The sequence below is a fragment of the Diospyros lotus genome, chromosome 14, assembly GCF_014633365.1.
Source record: "Diospyros lotus cultivar Yz01 chromosome 14, ASM1463336v1, whole genome shotgun sequence".
NCBI lineage: Eukaryota > Viridiplantae > Streptophyta > Magnoliopsida > Ericales > Ebenaceae > Diospyros > Diospyros lotus.
Genome location: NC_068351.1, coordinates 5057725 through 5080846, shown reverse-complemented (window position 1 = coordinate 5080846; position 23122 = coordinate 5057725). Strand labels below are relative to the sequence as shown.

The following is a 23122-nucleotide window of genomic DNA, read 5'->3' as shown; positions in this document are numbered from 1 at the left end:
TAGTCATGACAAAAATCAAAACAATTCAAACACTAACACATTAAAATAAATCTACATAATCATGTACCACTTATTGAAAAGTCATTCCATATTTGTGTAATAATTTGATCCCTAACTTGTTCCATTCAACTTGTTTGGCTAGCATCAAATTATATGGCTTTTTAATTTTGACTTGATTCTGGCATATCTTGAAATACCATATTCTCTGATGAAAACTCAGTGAACAAGTTATCTAAAGCGTGCTCTTGACGAATATAGTTATGTATTGCACAACATGCAATAAGGATTTGTCTTTACTTACTAAATGGATAATTGGTAATTAATTTTAAAATAAAAAATCATACTTTTAAAACTCCAATACAATGTTCAATAACATTACAACACAAGGAGTATCTATAGTTGAACAGTTCTTCCTTTCCACGCAGTCTTCCTCGTCTAATATAATCACGCAGATGATATCTTCGTTCTCGACAAGGAACAAAAAAACTAGGCATGTTTAGATAATCAAAATCAACAAGGTAAAGTTGATTTGAAAAAAAAAAAATCTAAAGACTGTAATATTATAAAAATATTTAATAAATTATTTAAAATATTAAAATATACCTCCACTTAACATTAGAAAACCAACACAAGAGAGACTGTTTCACAAAGTTCTTAGTTTTTATTTTTTGGTTTCATCTTCCATGTTTTTATTTGTTCTAAAAAGTTCTCTGATATTTTGATTGAATATGTGGCTCAGAAAATTTCAACCTCTTAAACATTTGACTGGCAAATAAACAAAAATCCGAAGCAGAATGCAAGCACGAGAAAGCTTTTAGTTCGTGACTCGCCCTTGTGCATTTGAAAACCATTCTGGGAGCCAGCCTAATACAGCAACATGTGTTACAAACAAAAACCCACTTCCTTTTATATCAAACTAAACAATAGGCAACAGGAGGCAACAGCATCGATCTGAATGAATGGCAGCCAGGATCTGGCCTCCATGGTTAATAATGGAAGGCCAGTTTCCATGGTCACTCAGCTTGTAGACCTCAAAGAACCAATTGAACTCTGCAATACAATGTCATTTTTTTTCCTAGACATCAATCGACTTCAAGTCTTGGTTTGATTTGGCTACTCAAATGCCGTGTTACACGAACGAAATGGTTGTGAATCGTGATCGTAGCAAACTCACAAGTGGCTATCCAAGATTTTTGTAGCAGGATTATCAACAATAGCCAACTTTCAAGTAACAAGAAGCTGACATTTGATTTGGGAAAGATCGGTGGTCTGCGCGGGCTGTCTGTCACCAGAAGTCAGCTGCTCAAGCAACTTGGGATGCCAAGATACCTGCATATATTGATGCCAAGTTTAGCATCGAGTCAAGTAGTTTGATCAATACTACCAATGATATGACAGTGCGTCGTCTAAATAAAAATAGTTCCAATTCATTTGCGTGCTCACCTAGAACTATCAGAGTGAGGATTATTGCTGATGTCAACCGCATAGAATACCGACTAACTTGAACAAAATATCGTGATCTTCGATATCTTGCTCTATATTCACCAAGCAATTGGCAGGAGTGTATGACTCTGGCAAATAACTCGAAATAAAATCTTTGAAAACAGCTGAATCCAGGAGTTAGAATTATTTGTCTAGAACTACCCTGACAAACAAAAGCACGGTAAAAAAAAAAAATGCAGATATATTCAGCATTTAATCATAAGAATCTCAAGCAGCTGTATCCCAAAATTAATCTCATTTTTTTATTCTACAAAACCAGTAAACAAATGGGTAATCATAAGAATTTGAAGCATATGGAGGAAAAGCTAACGCTGAACTCATCATTTTTATCCTCCCAACAGTGAACCCTGTTTTATTAGATTCAGAATAGCCTGCTGGTTCCTAGGTCATTTTATTTCATTTAAAGCATTTAATATATTACACGCTAGTGACTCTTGCATTAGTTTATAACAAGCAGGATACTCAGTGGAAGGGGTTTCTGGGATGAATGAAAGAGCATGAATCCTGGTTGAAGTCTTAACTTCTTATTCCTCCCAGGAACAGGATGATGGTTGGTGTAGTTAGAGCCTCAAATCATAGCCATATTCTGACAAAAAACCTAATTTTTTCACTAATACTAACAAAAAGGTCTAATAGTCAACAATCAACCTCAACCTGACATTTTACAAGACTTCCAATAAAGCTCCTGTGTGTGTACAATGTGAGCTAATGGGTCTAAAAAGTTTAAAGTAATTAGCTAGAGGGGGACTAGATTCTATCATGTCCAGTCAGCACAAGAGATCCCAAGGAACAATGGATGAACCTTGGAGCTTAAATTTGTTAGAAAGATTACAAAGGAATGGACAGCATGGTTTCTTTGCCCCCCCAAAAAAAAAAAAATTAGAAGTTAAAACTATTGGATGAAGATGAGAGAACTAGAACATTAAAGAGGATATTGTCTGAATACATGCAAGAGTTGGGATTCATTTTCAAATCCTATAGCTAGACATGAAACGAACAACCTTTAGTTAAGGTCAAGGTCTTTGCCAATCTCTTTCCTTCTGATAAAAAAAATGCAAGATGAATATTAGATTTTATGTGTTTTAGTCTAGTCAGAGGAATTATGTAGCCAATGGATGACAATACCAAGTTACCAACTGCAGTAAGGTGGATCCAAACTAACTCAGGCCAACACAAAAACACACAAGAAAAGCAGTGTGTAGACACCCCCCCCCCCCCCCCCCCCCCCCCCCCCCCGGGAAGGAAATAACAGGGAAACTGAAGAAGTAAAATCATTTATTCTCCCCAAAAGGTCCCAGCATCCTCTATTGCAGCAAGTTTCAGTAGTATGTTAGTCAACGTGGTTGCAAAGTAAACTAACAGATCAACTTAAAAAGAACCGTGGACACTTGAAATAAAACCCATTATATTAAATAAGAATCCAGCTTTCCTAATCAAAGAGAATTTTCTGCTTAATTACATGAATAAACTGATGCCAAAAGAAAATGATAAATATGTAGCTGTTGATGTTGTACCAGACAAGGTATCTGATTTATTGTTGGTTCAGTATAATATTGGTACCAAATAATACCAAGCACTGTTTTGAATATTTTGTTATAATAAATTAATAATATATATCATAAAAATATAAGTACAATTTTTATGCAAAATCACATTGCAAAAACATATAAAATTATTTTCATTGTCAAGAGCATTGCTTAAACAAATAATTTGACATAATAATATAACAATGCCTCTAAATCAACAAGTAAAAAATTAAAAAAAAAATTGTTACTCTATATTAAAGGGAAGTAAATTACACAATTGATGGTAAGAAATAAATAAATGATACAATTAATGATATAACCTATAAAAATGTAAAACATAAAAATTTTAAAGATGTACGGATTTAACAAAATTAATATTTTCTCCTTTTTTTTTTCAATTATACAATTAATTGAATGATATAACATATCATTAATAATTTTCCAACCTTTTTATTATTTTATTCCCCGCAATTTGTGAGGAATTCTTATTCCTACAATTTGCAGGGAAGGGACCTGTGCAAGGAGGAGCTTCATCCCTCTTAAATTTGAAAAGGGCAATGCTATTGGTACTGGCGGCACCCACTATTGGTACCACATACTGGCCAGTACCAACCCCTACCAACAGGTATCTTAGGCAGAACGAAATGGATAGGTTGTTTTGGTAAGATTTGTGCCAGTAGGTACCAGTATGGTACAAGATCAAAATCTATGGAGGGGCATGCCTTCTCTTTGTTTTCTGATACTATTGTTATCTAAGTGCAACTAGCTAAAGTTTAATTGATTTCCTAGAGTTAACAGTTTTTTGCTCATTTGGTTATTTGATCAACTAGCTAACACACTTAACTGACTTCCTTGAGTCAATAGTATTTTGCTCTTTTCTTAGGTTATTAGGATATGACCATGGATAGACATGGCTGAGTAGCCGAGTCCACTTAATAAGATTTAAGGCTTACGATTATTGTTGTTGTTGTCATTCTTGCTTAGATTGTATTAGATTTATCAAAGAGCTTTAGAAGTCAAATCATTCCATTTAAAGGTAGCAGACACTAACACTTCTATACAAAACCAAGTGAACAGAATTCAACAACAATCAAAAGGCATAACCCCACTACATGGGATTGGGTATATGAATTTTAAATCTTCAACAACCATAACCCCACTGTGTGGGATCGGATATATGAATTTTAAATCTTCAACAATCTCTGTCCATAGTCATATTCTCTGTAAAGTCATTATATCCTATGTTATATCTAAGTGACGCAGTGTATAGCGCGTGTATGAAAAAAAACACATCAAAATAAACCCTTAAAAGAATAAACTTCAATGGCCGAATCTTAACTTTCAAGAAGATGCAAAAACAAAACTGTTTTACTAAAAAAACCCAAATAGGTTGCTGAAATTTGATTGAGAAAACTTGATTACAACCCCTAACTTCTAGGTATGTTTATAGTGTTTGGCTAATCCAAATCCATCTAATATTTGTAATTAAAATCCAACTAAAATGCTAATAAAAATAAATCCTAAGTAAAAGTCAACTAGAATCCTAATAAAAATAAAACCCTAATCAAACATGAAGTAGAATCTTAAATCAAGTAGAAACATGAAATAGAATCATAAATCAAGTAGAATTCTAAAACATATGAAGTATTAAAATATTGTTCTGGCGCTACTATTCCGGCGATATTATTCCGATTTGGTCAAGTCAATCTTGGGCCGGGTCTTGATTGGTGACCGTATCACTAAGGGTTTTCCCACCATGTTTTCTTTGGTCTTCCTCTCCCTCTTTTGCAAGTGACCAGAATTCTATTTGACTAAATTTTCATTAATGATAAGCTTAATAAATTAGTTTCCAAATATTTTTCAAGTGACATTAACATTCTGTTCAGCAAAAATCAGAAACAGAATTACAACTTAAAAGCATCACATAAAGAGAGGAAGCATTCTGAGTTTTAAGTAAAGGGTTGGGAGAGGGAGGGACTGAGATTAGATTCCCTACTTTGCAAGAACAATCTACAAACTAACCATCAGGGGCTAGCAAGAACCCCTATAGAAGGGACGCTTTACATAACAGGTAGAGTATGTTTTTCTCTTTGCTTATCAAAATAATAACAATACTGAGGATAATATGTTTTGATCTGCTTGATGTAGGCAGTTGCATGCTCTCAAGAAGAACCTCTAACAGTCAATCTGATGATAAATAGATCTGCCTAGGACAAGTATATTGGATGTTGCAACATGATCACTAAATGGGGGATATTGAAAATATGTGACTTTTGGCAAGTACAAATATTCAAGATTAAAAATATTAGTTAAATATAATTACGAGGCATGGTTATATGTAATTACTTTCAATTGCAAACATCATCACAGAAATCAATAAAGCTCCCACTTGAATTGATTGTGAAGAATGTGAAGAAGAAACTAGTCTCTCTATATGGAAACCAGCATCAATATGTTAAAAGAAAATATAATAGAAACATAAAATAGTATGTTGCAGAAAAGCTTGCTAACCATAGTCCTATTAGTTCCATGTGCCGAAAGGTTTAGATTTGATGTCTTTTCCTTTCACTTGAAATAGTTGCTTAATGTACAAGAATAGCATTTTCAACGTCCATAGCATGACCTTTAGCATTACATCAAATAAAGGGCCCCCAAAAGTTCACTACATGGGAAGTAGGGAACAACAAAAAAGAGGAAAAATGTCGCCCAGGGTCACAAATGGGGTGAAAGCAGAGACAAGCAAATACCAGAATTGGTTAGACAAGAGATATCTAATTAAGGGATCAAAAAAGAGTTTACTTGAAGATTGTGAATTATACTAATTTATTGCTCATGCTATGGTTGAGTTATGTTTCCAGGCCCAAATACATTGTTTTGATTTAGTCTGAAAAGAGTTTTCCACATCAAAAAATCCTATACCACTCTTTTTCATGTCTTAATCCAAGCTTTTAAGGTCTTGTCTTTGCTTGCCCGAGGACCCCTAGGACTGGGAAATAGCATAACATCCGATACAGATATGAGCAACCACTATCTCCAACAATCTTATCTTAATGCATATTCTATGATGCAGAAGATATTATAACCTAGCAATGTCAACTCATCCACAGAAATAGGTTCTGTCAGCAAGCCTTATCATGTTAAGCCTGACATTCATACCCTTGGCTCTAACAAGATAAACCAATCAGTTCCCAAGTAATGGCACCAATGCAACTGAAATTTATCCTACTTTATGCTTACCCATGGTGCTTCCTTAGCAACTTCAGTCAGTCAATCACTATATTCAGCATCAGATGTAGCAGGCTATGAGGATGTGTGGATCTATCGAAAACAAATAGCTTTACCTGCAAGTGAGAACAGACCTCTTATAGTACACCTCATGTCATCCAAGTAAGTCAGCTAACATTTAATTACGCCATGCTAGGACAAAATTCTAATTCTTCTCAAGTGCCTGGAAATCCCTTTGACCATCTTCCAATGCTTTTTTCATGGATTCATCATACAGTTTGACCAGCCACCTTGATGTAATAAGCCAAGCTACTAAAATATTGCTGCATATGGCAAATATCAAACTCCATTAACATATGGAACCTTTGGGAGGCATTTGCTTGCTTCTTCTGTTGATTGCCATTAACTAGTAGATAACTCCAATTTCTTCTCACTGACTTAGCATTATTCAGGCCAAACTTCTGTACTACCTCCTTGACATAACTTTTATGACATCCATAATTTTTTCTCTCTCTAGCCACAGATCTCAATATCCAAGAAGTTCTTAGCACACCCACATACTTCCCTTGACTCCAGTATGCTCTTGACAGCACTAACATATCATCCACACAAAATAACAAAAGACTGAGAACCATTTTGTAATCATAAACACAGAAATTATACTCTCAATTGATACAACCAGACCAAATCATTTCAGAATCAATCGCACTGCCATTGTCATGGGGATTGTTTTAGCCCATAAGGTTATTTCTTCAATCTACATGTATGGTGCATCACTGCATTGTTTCAGGTTGCTGGAACCATTCCAGATCCTCCAGTGGATACCCTTCTCCAAATTAATGCAAAGGAGAACAGTCTTTAGTTCTGGCTATTTCGAGCATTTTTTAATTCAACAGAACTCATTTGTTCAGAGAAGGATCAGTATCCTATTGTAATGGTTATAGTCCTATAATAGATGATGGAGTAAAAACGCTTCATTGAAACTATTGATGCCACTTCTTAGTTCACATATGAGACAACAAAATAAACAGATGAGGTTTACACTTCTACATCATTCTCTTAAGAAATTTGAACCCTGTAAATTTTTTTGCTTAAGTTTAGACCTACAGCCACCAACCCAACATGGTGGGACTAAGGCTTGATATGTTGTTTTTAGACCTAGAGCCAATTCCACCATCTGCACAAAATCAATTGGAGGAAAATTATTGTTTTGCAGTCAAATTAAAGCAAAATACCCATTTAATTAGAACTGAAATTGTGTAATTAGGAAACAAATTATTTTGCATGTACTTATGATTTAAAGTTGGTCAATTGTAAGCTGAGGGCTCAAAAAACTATCTTCTATATGCTTTCTAGCAACTTGCAGCACTGATGCAAACATAAATTTTACCAGTGTAGCATGAGACGGATTAATGTAAGTTGGGGAATGCATTTGTTCTTCACCATCTTTCTGTCTCTTCGTAAAACTCCTACTATCCCTACGGCCATAAGTGAACCAGGGAGTGCTCAATGACCCAAAGATGTTCCTTTGGCCGTTGTACCATCTCAACCTGTCTTTGCAGAAGGAGTCTTTACTAGTGGCCCCATTTGCCTCCAGATCCCAACCCCCATCTTCAACAAATCTATTAGGAGCGATCTCTTGAAGAGAAGGTGGTGCTTCAAAATTCATTTGTGTGGAATAATGGGAGTCCACCTTCTGTAATTTATTCTCCATTAAATCAAAATTGTGGTTTAAATGCACATGGCCATTAATATTTAAGTTATCACCCCTGTTTTTCTCAATAATCTCATCATTTAAACTGGATGTCATTGTTGGATCAAGAAACTTTTTCATGATATTACTATCTTCCAAGTCATGGCGTGCAACGTGTTCACTTGGACTTTCACCTGAAAGAAACAATTCCAGCCCATGCCTGTCTTGTTCATCAAAATTTACCGACTTTATGCTTTTCCTTAAATCTCCCACTGATGTGCTCCCCAAGTTTTTCTCCACATTAAGTATTTGTTCCGTAATGGCTTCTATAAATTGCCTGTATCTGGAAATAGTGTTTTCCCTTGAATGGGACCTGTCCAGTGTTGCCAATAGATTTACCTCTCTTTCAAAATCTTCCAACTGCTCGTGAAAAAGAAAAGTATGTAAACAAAAAATTAAAGATAAACAAAAGAAAGCCTTAAATTTGATAAGTACCTGCCATTTTGCTGTTTCCAGTGTAGTTGCAAGATCACGTCTATGATACTCTATTGACTTAAGTAACTTGACATCTATATGGATTTCTTGACCAAGACTTTGCTCATGCGATAACAGACGAAAAAGTGATTCCATCCTAAATTTGAAAAAAAAAAAAAAAGATTAAATTATCAATGCATGATAAATGCCACTTATAAACATTCCACAAGCATGGATGACAAAAACCAGGTAAAACTAAGAAATAGTTTGTCCACATCTTCATGCATATATAAGATATCAATAGTTATCTTAAGAAGCATAAAAAAAACACCTTTGCACAAAATATAATATGACTTTACTATCAAACGAAAAAAAAAAAAAAAGAGTTTTGAGAGCATTCTACAACAAACACAAGCCTCCTTAATCCCTCCAGGTGGAGTCATCTATTCCAATCCTCCAATTTCTATCCATGGTCATATACTCTGTTAGGTCATTATATCTTGCAATCATGTTTAAGGGTTTCTACCAAGTTTTCTTTAGTCTATCTCTCCTCTTTTGCTACGAACTTTGTCAATTTTACCCCTCTCCTCATAAATGTATCTATTGGTCTTCTCCTCACATGTTCAAACTATCTTAAACGTAATTGCCACATCTTATCTTCAATAGGTGCCACTTCAATCTTATTGTATATGATCTCATTTCTTATTTTGTCTTTTGTTGTATGGTCACGCATCCATCATAACATTTTTATCTCAGCTACACTCTTATTTTGCACACTATTAGAATTATTAGTATAATTAGATATATTGCATATTGTTGTATGTGTTTTTATTTATTTATTTGTTATAACTATGTGTAATTAGGCTAAACCCATAGGTTATTAGGCACGTTGTGCCAATCATCTTACCACAAAGGCTGAAAGTGTGCCGGGAGCCAATCGGGCTAGATGGGAACAAGTTGATGCCCAGTTATGCAGTCTCCTATGACAGTCCATTGATCCATCCATCATGCAACTCTTTCGACCATTTGAAACTTGTGTTGACGTGTGGAAAGAAGCTGAAGAATGTTATACAAATGACATCCAGCGTTTGTACACTGTGGTCTCTAATATCAAGAATCTAAAGCAAAAGTCGTCCATGGAATCTTATTTGGGACAAATTCGGGCTATCATGCAAGAATTTGATACTCTTCTTCCCATTACTACGACCAAGACCGAATAGGTTGCTCAAAGAGATAAGTTTTTTATGGTTATTGCTCTTTCCGATCTAAAACCAGAATTTGACGCCATCAGGCATCAAATCTTGACCAGCTCCACTAATCCTACCATGAAGGACTCTTTTAAAAGGTTGTTGAACATGATCGGTGCACATGGTATGTCCTCTTCTTCTCATATTATTCCTCCAGCCGAATCTTCAACCCTTGTGTCTCAGGCTTCTCACTTAGGAGGAAATAGAGACCGTAATAATAATCAGACACGTCCACAGTGTACCTTTTGTAAGAAACTGGGTCATCTTGAGGACAAGTGTTGGAAGAAACATGGTCGGCCCGCTGCTCCGCCTACATCATCTACTAGTGCAGCTCATGCATTCCAGAATGATCCTAGTTCTACCCAATCTGCATCGGGTTCACAGTTGATACCTATGTCTGCAGCTGAGTATGATGTCTTTTTGAAGTTTCAAGCCACCCAGCAGTCTCATCCTGGTAATCCCGTTGTTTGCATTGCTAAAAGCTCATCTCTTGGTCCTTGGATTATAGATTTTGGCGTCATTGATCATATGTGTGGTAATGAACTTCTTTTCTCTTCACTTCCTTATTATGATACCTTGCCTATAGTTACCCTGGCTGATGGCACCAAAACTGTAGTTAAAGGGATAGGCCAAACCACACCCACTTTGTCTTTATCTTTAAATTCGATTTTATATGTCCCTAGCAGTCCTTTCAATTTGATTCCAGTTAGCCAGCTTACTAAAACCCTTAACTGCTCAGTCACTTTCACTCCTACCTCTGTTTGTGTACAGGACCAGGGTACAAGGCGGACAATTGGCATCGGACGTGAGTCACAGGATCACTATCATCTTGCTATGCCGATGGCTTGCACCAGTGCTGCTTCCCCAGATCTTCTCCACTCTTGTCTTGGTCATCCCAACCTCTCCAAATTGAAGAAATTAGTTCATAGTTTGTCATTGTTGTCTATTTTTTATTGTGAGTCATGTCAGCGTGGTAAACACGCACGTAGTTCTTTTTCCAATTGTGTCAATACTAAGACTAAGGCTCCATTTTCTCTTGTGCACTCTGATGTATGGGGGCCCAGTCGTGTCAATTCTACTCTTGGTTTCTCATATTTTGTTACTTTCATTGATGACTTTTCTCGTTGCACTTGGTTGTTTCTCATGAAGAGTCGGTCCGAGTTATTTTCTATCTTTCAGACATTCACTGCTGAAATAAAAACACAGTTTAGAGTTTCTATACGTGCTTTACGTAGTGATAATGCCCCTGAGTACTTTTCTTCTCAATTTACTACTTTTATGACTACTCATGGCATTCTGTATCAATCTTCTTGTCCTTATACATCTCAACAAAATGGTGTTGCCAAGTGTAAAAATCGCTATCTCATTGAAACTGCACGAACACTACTTTTGCATGCCAATCTTCCCACCAAATTCTAGGGAGATGCTGTTCTTACTGCGTGTTATCTAATCAATCGCATGCCATCTTCAATGTTAAAGGACAACATTGCCTCACTCTCTTTTGTTCCCCTCCCAGCCCCTTTATTTTGTTCCACTTCGTGTATTTAGATGTATCTGTTTTGTGCATTCCTTTTCACCAGGACAGGATAAACTTGCTGCCAAATCCCTCAAGTGTATTTTCCTCGGTTACTCCCGGTTACAGAAAGGCTATAAGTGCTACTCTCCTGAGTTGAACCGCTATCTTATGTCTGTTGATGTCACATTCTTTGAACAACAGTCCTTCTTCTCGGTTGTTTAGCTTGATTCACAGTGTCTTGACCAGGTATTGCCTATTCCTTCTCTTTCGTTGCCCCTATCAAATCCATCTATCTCCTCATTGGTGGACCCTTCACTTCCATCTTCCGGTCCACACTCCCGGACTCCTCCACTTCTTACTTATCACCGTCATCCTCATCCTACTCTTGGCACCAGCATTCCTCTTGACTGCGACTCTCCTGACTCATTCTCTCCGTCAATGGTCACTCCTGCCATGGATCCTCAACCCGACAACCTTCCTATTGCACTACGCAAAGGTACATGGTCTACTCGCAATCCACATCCTCTTTATAATTTTTTGTGTTATGATCGTTTGTCACCTACTTATAGTGTTTTTGTTTCGAGCCTTTCTTCTGTTTCTATTCCTAAAACCACAGGTGAAGCCATGTCCCATCCTGGTTGGCACCAGGCTATGTTAGATGAGATGGGTGCTTTGCATTCTACTAGCACTTGGGATTTGGTGCACTTACCACCAGGAAAGACTCTCGTTGGTTGTCGGTGGGTGTTCACCCCTAAAGTGGGCCCCGACGGACAAGTAGAACGTCTTAAAGCTTGCTTGGTTGCCAAAGTCTTTACACAGATCTATGGGATGGATTACAGTGATACCTTCTCTCAAGTTGCTAAAATGCCCTCTGTTCACCTATTTCTCTCTATGGCTGCCACGTGTTATTGGCCGCTCTATCAATTGGACATTAAGAATGCCTTTCTTCACGATGATTTACAAGAGGAGGTTTATATGGAGCAACCACCTGGTTTTGTTGCTCGGGAGAGTCCAATGTAGTCTGCAAACTCAAGAAGTCTCTCTATAGCCTGAAACAATCTCCACGAGTGTGGTTCGACAAGTTCAGCACTGTGGTTCAAGCCTTTGGTCACACTCGAAGTGAAGCTAATCATTCAGTTTTCTATTGATATTCTTCTTCTTTATGCATCTACCTCGTTGTTTATGTAGATGACATTGTTATCACAGGGAACGATCAGGTTGGTATACAAAATCTAAAGGAACATCTCCATCAGCACTTTCAGACCAAATACCTAGGTAAACTCCGATATTTTTTGGGTATTGAAGTTGCTCAATCAAGAGATGGAATCTCCATCTCTCAGAGGAAGTATGCACTTGACATCTTAGAAGAAACTGGTATGGTGAACTGCAAACCGATTGACACCCCAATGGATCCAAATGTCAAACTCTTGCTGAGACAGGGGGCGTCTTACTCAGATCCTGGAAGGTATGGAAGATTGGTAGACAAACTGAACTATCTCACAGTCACTCGTCTTGACATTGCTTTTGTTGTGAGTGTGGTGAGTCAGTTTCTCAATTCTCCATGTGATTCTCACTAGGATGTTGTTATCCGGATTCTGAGATATATCAAACGAGCACCGGGTAAAGGGTTACTCTATGAGAATAAGGGGCACACAGATATTTGTTGTTATGCAGATGCAGATTGGGCCGGCTCTCCCTTTGATCGTCGGTCGACCTCTGGATATTGTGTTCTTATGGGAGGAAATCTGATTTCTCGAAAAACTAAGAAACAAAATGTAATAGCTAGATCCAGTGCAGAGGCAAAGTATCGAGCTATGGCTAATGCAACTTGTGAGCTCATCTGGCTTAAGCAACTCCCGGAGGAATTCAAGTTTTGTGAAGTGTCCCCTATGAAGCTTGTTTGTGATAATCAAGCTGCCTTGCACATTGCTTCCAATCCAGTGTTCCATGAGCGAACTAAGCATATTGAAATCGACTATCACTTTATTAGAGAAAAACTTATTGAAGGTGTTATATTACAGAGTTTGTTAACTCCAGTGATCAACTTGTCGATGTCTTCACCAAGTCTCAAAATGGTCCTCGAATAGAATATATCTGCCACAAGCTTGGTGCATATGATATCTATGCTCCAACTTGAAGGGAAGTATTAGAATTATTAGTATAATTAGATATATTGTATATTGTTATATGTGTTTTTATTTATTTATTTGTTATAACTATGTGTAATTTGGCTAAGCCCATAGGCTAAACCCGTAGGTTATTAGACCCGTTGTGCCTATTATAAATAACACACTAAGAAACTAATCTCTTAGATTTTTCTCTCATAATTATTTTCTCACACACATATTGGCAATTACTTGCCCAATATTTTGATCCATACTCCAAAGATGGACTTATAGTTGTCCAATAACTTTAAAGAGATTTTACGATCACATAAGTTGTTGGACACACTTTTTTACTTTAAGCATCCTACTTTGATTCTATGATTAACATCCTCCATAATCTCTCCTTTTTGAATGATTGATCCAAAATATCAATCCATAATCTCCCCTTCCTTTTGAAAAAATAATCCATAATCCCCCTTCTTTCTAAGCCCAGTTATGCAAAAGCAGCTTTCAAGTTCAGGTAAATATCATAAACTATTACCTACTACCTATCCATTTAAAAATCACCTACATATCGAGTATTTTCACAGTATAGCAATAATCACATGCATGCCAAGAGTAAATTCTTATTTGGTAGCTTCAACTTTTCCAAAATAAATTATTTTGTCCCCTTGAAAAATTGCAGAATAATGTAAACGTGATCCCACAACTATTAAGATGTAACACATGACAAACTGCTTCAAAATTTTAATTCATGCAAATAATCTCTTAATTTTTTGTTCCACATTAGTTAAATATCTCCTGCGTGATTGCAGATCATGCAATGGAGGTTTTTCTTTTTCACTTCCATCTAGAATTTCACTGTCATTCAGAGTTACACTAATGATTTTCACACTACAGAAATAAAATTAAAAGTTAGAGCATGATATGGAAATGTAAAAGGGATTCCCTGTGTCATAATCTGGCATATTTCTTAATTTCCAATTTTCCATGCGCTATGAATTTGAACAGTTAGAAGCTGAGGTAAGAGCGCCAACAACACTGGCCAGATCTCAGTAACAGTTACTTCTAGCAATTAATGCAGAAGGAAAACCAAAAAAAAGATTCAAAGCCAACCATCAGTTACTGTACATTATGTGCACGTCTATTGTAACAAATTGCTTGTGAAATATAGAATTAATACAGTGAGAACTTCCGAATGGGTCGAACAACAAAACCGTAGTGGTCAAAGCACTGACCTATCAGCGGCGTCTTGAACGACTTCAGCCGCGGAAAACAGCGGATCCGACTCCCATTGTCGGAAGCTCGACGCCATTTCCTCCGCAGTTCGCTCCAAAATCGACCAATTTAAGAATGACAATACTCGCAGAACGCGCAAATTATCAGGGAAAGAAAAATATATCGAACAGGAGCTCTGAAACAAGCTTTAAGCTATGGATCGTTCTAGAACAGAAAGAACATGAGAAGAAACCATGGAAATTCAATCTGCCAATAGCTCGAGATTCTCTATACATGTGAGCGTGAACATCTATAAATTTCCTTCAGCAATTAACAAGGAGAAAAACGAATAATTTTAGGGTTTTTAGGTTTGTGAGGAAGAACGAGCGGCAGAGAGGAAAGCGAAACGGAAGAAATAAAGGTGAGAGAGACCTCTCTCTGTCGCCGTTTCGATCAAGTGGGGAAGATGGCGAGTAATTATCAACTGCGGTAGCGCCGAAGCAACAACACCTGCTCGGCCAATGGAAATTCGCCGGGAGACTCGTTTGGGACAAAGTTTCCTTTTAAAACTGAAGGGGAGGAAACACTACCATCTCCGTGATACCATCTCCGTGACACTAAACAGCCTCACGTGATACCGTCTCCCTTTTTTGTTTTTTTAGTACCTTTATATTCTTTTATCTTTGATTTAAGATAAAAGAAAACTTTTGTATTTTTAAAAATATCATATAACTCTCTTGCCATTAATGGAGCATGAAACATGCCCGTATTACCCTCGTTCATATCTCATTTCCTCTCTTTTTCATCTTTTTGATATTATCATCCTTACATGATCTCTCGTTGTTCATGTCCTCAATTTTAGCAGAAAAATTAAATCACTGATAAAGACTTTGTCTCATTGCACAAAATAAATAATTAAACCCACAACCTACTGATACGAATCTCAACTTATCATGACCCAACCACTTGATATATATCATAAAAACTCATATTTACTTTTTTAATCTTTTAACTCGTCAAATGGTATAAGATAGACTAATAGTGTTGGAGGTATATTGGAAGAGTTTTTTTAATAACCATATATTTGTCTCTCTTCTCAAAATGTAATGAATTTGAAGAATTTAAAAAAATATTTGCTCTTATTATTTCAATTATTTCAAATTTAAAACAAACTAAAATCATTTTTCTAAATTCATTTTAGATTTTAAATAAATACATCTCTATGATAACAAACTCTATTTTCTGCATCTTTGAGTTGCAATCCATAATTCTTTCCATCTTTTTCATTATTGGAAAAAATATGTAAACATTATTTATTTTCTTGTATTACTCTCTTTATATCAAAATGCATTTAGATTTTGATCAAAATCTAGTGATTAGAGCCTGTTGATGCAAAGTATTAGCATCAGTCTACAACCACGGTTCAACGCTTGCCCTTAAAGGATAAGAGTGTCACCACACTTATAAACTCAGTAATTACCCCCTAGGCAATCGATGTGGGATTGAGAATCGGTGCTACAACACCACCGCCATAGCCTACCCCCCTAAATATGGTGGCGTTCTTGGGCGTAAATTATCTCAGGGATGATAAAAGGTGGTTCGACCAAGGCCTAAGGCCTAGGGTTTCCCACAGCAGACGCCAAAATGTTGATGCAAATAATCAATATCAGCCTACAGCCATGGATTAGCGCTCACCCTCAAAGAACAAGAGCGCCACCACACTTAGGGAGGAGGTTGTGGCGGTGTGTTGTAGCATTGGTTTTCAATCCCACATCGGTTGCGCCCGCAACTACTAAGCTTATAAGTGTAGTGGGGCTCTTGTTCATTCGAGGATGAGCGCTGATCTGTGACTACAGGCTGATACTGATGCTTTGCATTAATAAAGCCCAACAACAACTTTTTAACAATTGCAAGCCCTTGTGATTTGGCGTTTTGACCAATTTTTAAACTCACACGGAGCATTTTATTTTTATTTTACTTTTATATAATTAACATAATATTTTTAAAATTTTAATAAAATTAACTCTCATGAATTTAATGATAAAGGAGTTGATACTTTTTAGCCAAATCTAACAAGTGTCATTTGAATTTAATCAAAAAATATATATATATTATTTTGTATGTATTTTATATATTTATTTTTTATAATACTATTTATACATTAATTTTTGTCACTCTAAAAATTATAAGTGCTTTTTAAAAGAATTAATCATACATTTTTTATAAATTATAAACTACTTTTTAAAAATTATTAACACTTTTACATAGTACAAAATATATTTTTTAAAAACTATAAATACTTTATGTACATATTAAAAATATTTATAATTTTTAAAAAGTAATTAATACTTTATAAAAAATATTATTAATTTTTGAAGGGTAATACTAACCATTGTCTTTAGTTTAAATATTATTATATAAATTAATAGTTAAACACCAATAAATATACCTTATTTTTAGATAAAATATATTTATTATGTTATTTTTAATATAAAAACAATTTTATTTATTAATTAAATGATTCAAATCCTATACATTTTATGATTAATTGATAAAATTATTAAAATAAAAAATACAATTTATTTAAACATAAAATATACATTGAATAATAGTTAACCATTTTCGGAAATACATATAATTTCATAAATATAAGAAATCAAAGTAGAAATAGCATTACCCTATTATTTGGCCAAATCCATATGTTTGCTCTAACCTTTCATGTTTCTTTGTGTGGTCACTCGAACTTTTCGTTATTTTAATTATATATATGAACATGATTTTTTAGTTAATTTAACTTTTATATTTTACTTTTTTTTTTATAATTTAATTTTTTTATTATACCTTTAAATTTATATTTTCGAGTCAATTTAAACTTCTATATTTTTATGTGTAAGAGAATAGATAAAATAAAATGACAAAGTACACGTCATATCATATTTAGATAAAGTAAAATAATAAAATATATGTTATACTCTATTTATGTTAAAATACAAGAAATTAAATTGACTCAAAAATATAAATTTAGTGATATAATTAAAATAATAAAAAATTTGAGTTATCACATAATAAAAATTAAAATATAATAATTAAATTAATTTAAAAATTACATTCAAAAATATAATTGAAATAAAAAAAATTCAATGTTGACAACAAAAAAATAAAGTGAAAGTTGAGCGATAAAAACTATTAAGTTTGGCCCTATTATTTATTTTAGTGCAGAATCCCTCTTCGTGGCAGAGGATAGCGAGGACACCGGACGACGACTCGTGGTTGGTTGGCGTGGCTGTTAGAAAGGAAGAACCCAATTTCGCACAGGCTTTTTCTTCGAACCCCCACATGACTAAAAGCAACGCATCGACTCGCTGGCCATTCCATTCCTGGCGGCTGAATCCTGAATTACGCCCAACGTTGTACATATGCGCATATGCGATGACCTGAACACAAGGTGAAGGAAGAGCCATGTCATCGTCGTCGAGATCGCTGGTGCGCCGATTGACGCCGTTCTTCGAGTCTCGGCTTCGATGGAATCGGAGATTCATGAGCTCTTCATCCTTTTCCGAGGTGCTCAAAGTCCAATCATCTTCCCCGTTTCAATCGCCATCTCTCGATGCCGTTCACATGACCGACAATTGTGTCAAGGTACTCTCTCTCTCTCTACCTGGATATTATATATTTAACAATGCCGCCCACAGAGGCACACTTCTATTTGGATATAATAGTGGCACTGGGAGGTTGATTTCTCCCTCGCTATGCTTGGAACTAGAATTTTCGGAGCGAAAGGAAAATGAGAGGGAAAGCCTATGAAAAAACGAGACTTGACCATCTTCTGTTTGATGTACATGTTCCTTCTGATATTGCTCATAACATTCTAATGTACAAAACAAGAATTAGATTTCAACGTCCACATGATTGTGATGAGTCATGTTGCTTAGTTTGGGAGTTTACTGTTGGAAATTTAAGGAGCTTACTCTATGAACATGTTGCAGAAAATGAAAGAGTTAGAAGTTAATGATACTCCTGGAAAGGGAAAATTCCTGCGGTTGAGCATAGAAGCTGGTGGATGTTCTGGCTTCCAATACGACTTCTCTCTTGATGAGAAAGCCAAAGATGATGACCGGTTTGTCTTCATCTGTTTGTTATAATTGTGACTCTAAATTCAAACCTGACTAAGTTTAAGACTCTTAATTTGATTGTGATTATGATTTTAAATTTGAGTCTGATTAGAATGTTGTTAAAGATTTATCTCATCCGAAGGAAGTTTCTCGTGAATCATTTTCTAATTAGGATATGATTTCTTGTGTGCATATATAGATAATTTTAAGTCTATAAATAAATGTCCAATGCTTTGGAATTAGTGCAGTTATATCACTTTTATTGCAGTAATATTTGCTTAGTGATATTTTGGGTGTAACAATATCACTTTTGTACTAGTAATTATTTACTTAATGATATTTTGTTTTTTCAGCTTGTGGTTTTTCCCATTTGGATTTGGATTTGAATTTTTCATGTAAAATTTTGTATTTGTGTGTGATTAATTGGTTTGATTGTGGTTTGTTGTCGATCTAATTTCTTAACCCTTGTCTTCTAAGAGATTTGGGCAACAAATAGAACCCAGCTGAGTATTAGCCTGTTCGTATCGCCCTGCAGATTCTCGAGAGAGAGCTTACAGCTCAGGCTCAAATGAAGCCAGGAAATGTTTGTTCGCACTCTCTTTGGATTGCTGTTACCTCCTTATTGTTATTATCATTATTTGGTTTCTGATAAGTAAATAATGTATGTGAAAAGAACAAAGCAGAAAAAAACCTTTTACACATGACAGACTACCAAAAAGAGCAGAGGCCAAAAAACTCATGTATCAATGAGGAAACATAGATCTCAAAAGACCTCTACAAAGAACCACCTGAAAAGGGAGTAGCGTGCTAAGCCAAAAGTGACAAGCAATAATACAAAGATGCTAATGCTGTTTTTTTCCACTCTATGCACAGAAGCATTCTGTGCTTTAAAAGAATGCTGTTAACTCCTCATAAGGGAGCCACATCTCATATTCTCCTATTGGAACCTCTAGGAAAAGAAGGGTTCCCCTGCCCTCCTCCCCATAGTGGACCTGTAAAATGAGGAAACCAAGGTCATCCATTCTTAGAATTTAAAATCCTTTTAAACGTCAAATTCCTGATTTCCTTTTCTTAATTATACAATTCCTAAGGAGATCAGAATGGAGTCGCTAACTTAATCTCTATCGACTGCGATACTAAAGGAGATCCACAAAATACTAGCCGGTGACAAGTAAAAGCAGTCAGCCATCAAGACTATGAAGCTGCAAATCTGAAAAGATAAAGAGAGGGTTCTGACTTCACCATTGATTTGCCGCAACCTAACACTCCTGTCATCGTCCACCTTGTGGTGGAAAAAAAAAACAGTAAACTCTTAACTTTCATAATACCTTGCATAAGCTCAATCCATATGGCCCCATGCTATATCATCATGCTGACTCCCTAATCCAGCTCATCTATCCTCTTCCATTGCCACTTACCTACTAGAGCTTTGTTGAACATAACAAAATTTCTAATCCTTCATTGCATGGTAGGTGCATGCATGCCAAATAAGTAAACAGGACTTGAAATCATGGCGCATGCCTCCCAAAAGAAAGTTTCTTGTAGCTCTCAAGCCTTTGAATCAGAGAGAGAAGTCTTTCATTTAACAATCTCTTCTTGAATCTCCAAAGCATGTCATCTTCTATTGATTTGAGATGAACCAAAAGGGAGTCCCAAAAAGAAAGTGGACAAGAAATCCACCCTGGACCCGTAATTATTAGGGAAGACAGTCATGTTTTCTGCCACCCTCACAAGAATGGTCTTACATTCATGTAATTTATTTCTAAACACTAGCTTTGGACACAGTAGGACACAACTCAAACCCTCAGCCATTTCCCCCTCACCTTTCAAAGTGTCATTTGCAGAAGACAAGTGAATCAGCTGCAACATCCCCACCTACCGGTCTTCTGTCCCTAGCTTGGAAATCCTGTGCCATTCCACAAGTATTCCCATACCATTCAAACATCTCATCACCTCCATAGCAATGATAAAAGAGTAGGGGAGATATTGGGTCTCCTTGTCTCAAACCTCTAGAGCTATCTAAAACCCTAGAGACAGTGGGTCCCTTTTGGCCATGCTTTTGAAGAGAACTAAACTTAACTTGAGAATTGCAAAAGGTAATTCAATTCATCCACCTTTCTTGAAATCTATAACTCCAATACATAAATCAGGGATCCTACTAGAATGACCATATACACCTGAGATCTCCAGTTTGTGAGCAAAATGGGGGTTCCACTCCATTCTAGGATTGGCAAACCCATTGGCCATTGAGCCACATTCAGAATCTATTTGCTTGGACACCTTTCTATTGCAGGGTTTGGAGCCTAGTTTAATTGACCTGAATTCTGTGAAAGGTCTCGTAATATTTTGCCTATCAAAATGTACGCCAGATTTTATTCGATATGCCTAATGGGAATTTTATTTTCTGGCAAGTGTTTATAAAAATGCACCAAGGGCTACCACCCAAATAGCCAAAGCCATATTATCAGATAAAATACCTTTTATTTCACATGAAACAGAGAGCCACATGGGTATGCCAGATGGGCCTAGCTTGGACATTTTCTGCCTTGGCTCGTTCAGTAAATGCTTGATATGTTGTTGCTGTTTCTTGTTCCACAATCTCAAATCAAGAGCTGAAACCTGTTTGTTTGCCATGTAAGCAAAAAAGTTGGAACTAAGCAACTCCTGAACCATTTACAGCCCAAGCTTCTATTACAAAATAACATATTTGAGCATATCTCGCAACTTTTATTTTGTTGACTTTGTTCCGTTTACTGTCATCTCAATTATTCTTCTAATTCATGTAGAATTTTTGAGAAGGACGGGGCTAAATTGGTCGTCGATAAAATTTCATTTGATTTTGTAAAAGGTTCAACTGTTGATTATGTTGAGGAGTTGATCCGCTCTGCTTTCCAGGTATGCACCGTATTTTTTTAGGCATGCATACTTTATTTTTTTTATGGATATCATCATGCTTTTCTGCAATAAGTATTATCATTTTCTGGATTTGATCATTTGTGATTTTTGCTTATATCTGTAGCAAAGTCTTGAAGCCAATGAATTTGGATAGGCTCATTTTGATTCAGGGATGATGGAATTAATTGCCATCCAGGAGAGTGTAGCATAGGCACGGGGGAAAGCTTTAGAAGGTTTAGCGCATTTGTTCTAGTTAAATCATCCAGTGTGATAGCTAAATGTTTTACATTGAAACAGAGGTCGAGAACTGTTTTTTTTTTTTTTTTAATATTTAACGAGATAAATATTAATCAATTTGTTAAGATATTGTCCTTTCCTAAATGTCGATTGCAATTAAGTCTCAATTCAAGAATTTGATTACCAGTAAGAGCAAATAGCTCACAGGACTGTGCATGTGATGCTAACTATAAGAATATGCTATGTGAATTTGATTTTTATCAAGTCCTCATGGCTTCCGCAAAACCTTTGAGTTCATAAAGTCTTAATTTCTTCAACCCCAGGCGGTGGTTGCTGGCTGTGTCCTCGCCAAATGAAAAAAATACAGATGATGCACCTTTCACTTGAATTGTTTTTTTTTTTTTTTAAACCTAGTCTTTTTTTTTTATTATTTTTAATATATGGTTGCTATTGCTCTTGGTTCATAATTATCTTTGAAAATGATTGTCCACTTTATACCAGTAATTAAGTTTGTGTTTGATGAACAGGTATCTGCCAATCCAGGTGCAGTTGGCGGATGCAGCTGCAAAAGCTCCTTTACGGTAAAATAATAGTTTACGAGGGAGTAGTAGGAGAGAAACCATAGCCTCTTATTAGCATGATGAAGAGGTCAGTAACATTTTGGCTTCATTGGGGGATGGTACTGATCATCTCTTATATTATTTCTAAAACAATCTTGATTCAATTTCTCAATTCTAAACCAATTTTTTGGACAACTTTTACATGCCCAACAACTTTAGTCCCCCCAGTGCCATATCTAAAGCCTCATTCTCCATCCTGTAATTTTTGTCCAAGTGTAGGGTTTGCCTTAAGGTTCATCTCTATAAGGTATCGCGTGTTGTTGATTGAGACTGTCGATGTTGAATTGTTGATATGCTAATGGAACTGTGATTAAGCTTTAGCAGCAGCCAATGGTGTAAGTGTACCTTGTGCCTCATTTATACTTATGATTTTGTGAGTGATGGTTAATATCTAAAATTTTTAAAGAAGATTAAACCGAGTCGACCAGACCTTGCATAGATGGAATTTTATGATCATAAAAGATTTATAAATACATGAAATGAAATAAACCCTCTCTCTATCTAAGAACCAAGGTTCTTACGAATATATAAAATGCGTTATTTTGTCACATAGACGGAATTGGTGAGTGATTCATGGTCTGACCGGTCCAACCAGCCAGTTCGGTCTAATTTTAATAATTGTGCAAAGAATACATGACCCGAGGGAAGTCAGATGGTGCAGATAGGCCCTAAGGAGGTCAAAGAATATGATATTGGCACTTCGCTGCACAAGAATGAAGCGCCAGCGCAATAGGAACTGGGTTTTGCATCC

At 36.0% G+C, this 23122-nt stretch overlaps 2 protein-coding genes across 5 annotated transcripts; one reads left to right on the top strand and one right to left on the bottom strand.

The window, feature by feature from the left end:
* Positions 1–715: 715 nt before the first annotated feature.
* Positions 716–15113, bottom strand: LOC127789510 (uncharacterized). Of its 2 annotated transcripts, none has more exons than XM_052318390.1 (5): positions 14528–15105; positions 8443–8578; positions 7645–8367; positions 1444–1645; positions 716–1329 (listed from the first exon to the last, which is right to left on the bottom strand). In XM_052318390.1, exons 1-5 carry the CDS (start codon positions 14602–14604, stop codon positions 1304–1306), a joined length of 1164 nt encoding a protein of 387 aa, XP_052174350.1. In that variant the 5' UTR covers positions 14605–15105; the 3' UTR covers positions 716–1303. The 2 variants fall into 2 exon arrangements, 1 of the variants encoding a protein (XP_052174350.1); XR_008020609.1 differs by lacking the exon at positions 716–1329 and adding an exon at positions 6267–7431 and having other exon boundaries at positions 1509–1645; positions 14528–15113.
* A 2622-nt stretch (positions 15114–17735) lies between these two features.
* Positions 17736–22698, top strand: LOC127789514 (iron-sulfur assembly protein IscA-like 2, mitochondrial). 3 transcript variants are annotated; one of them, XR_008020610.1, is made up of 5 exons: positions 17736–18146; positions 18494–18624; positions 21406–21514; positions 21639–21747; positions 22279–22698. XR_008020610.1 is itself a non-coding variant. In XM_052318394.1 (4 exons), the coding sequence occupies exons 1-4, from the start codon at positions 17967–17969 to the stop codon at positions 22339–22341; spliced, it is 483 nt and encodes a 160-aa protein (XP_052174354.1). In that variant the 5' UTR covers positions 17736–17966; the 3' UTR covers positions 22342–22698. The 3 variants fall into 3 exon arrangements, 2 of the variants coding, with proteins under 2 accessions (XP_052174354.1, XP_052174355.1); XM_052318394.1 differs by lacking the exon at positions 21639–21747; XM_052318395.1 differs by lacking the exon at positions 22279–22698 and having other exon boundaries at positions 21644–21666.
* The last annotated feature ends 424 nt before the right edge of the window (positions 22699–23122 follow it).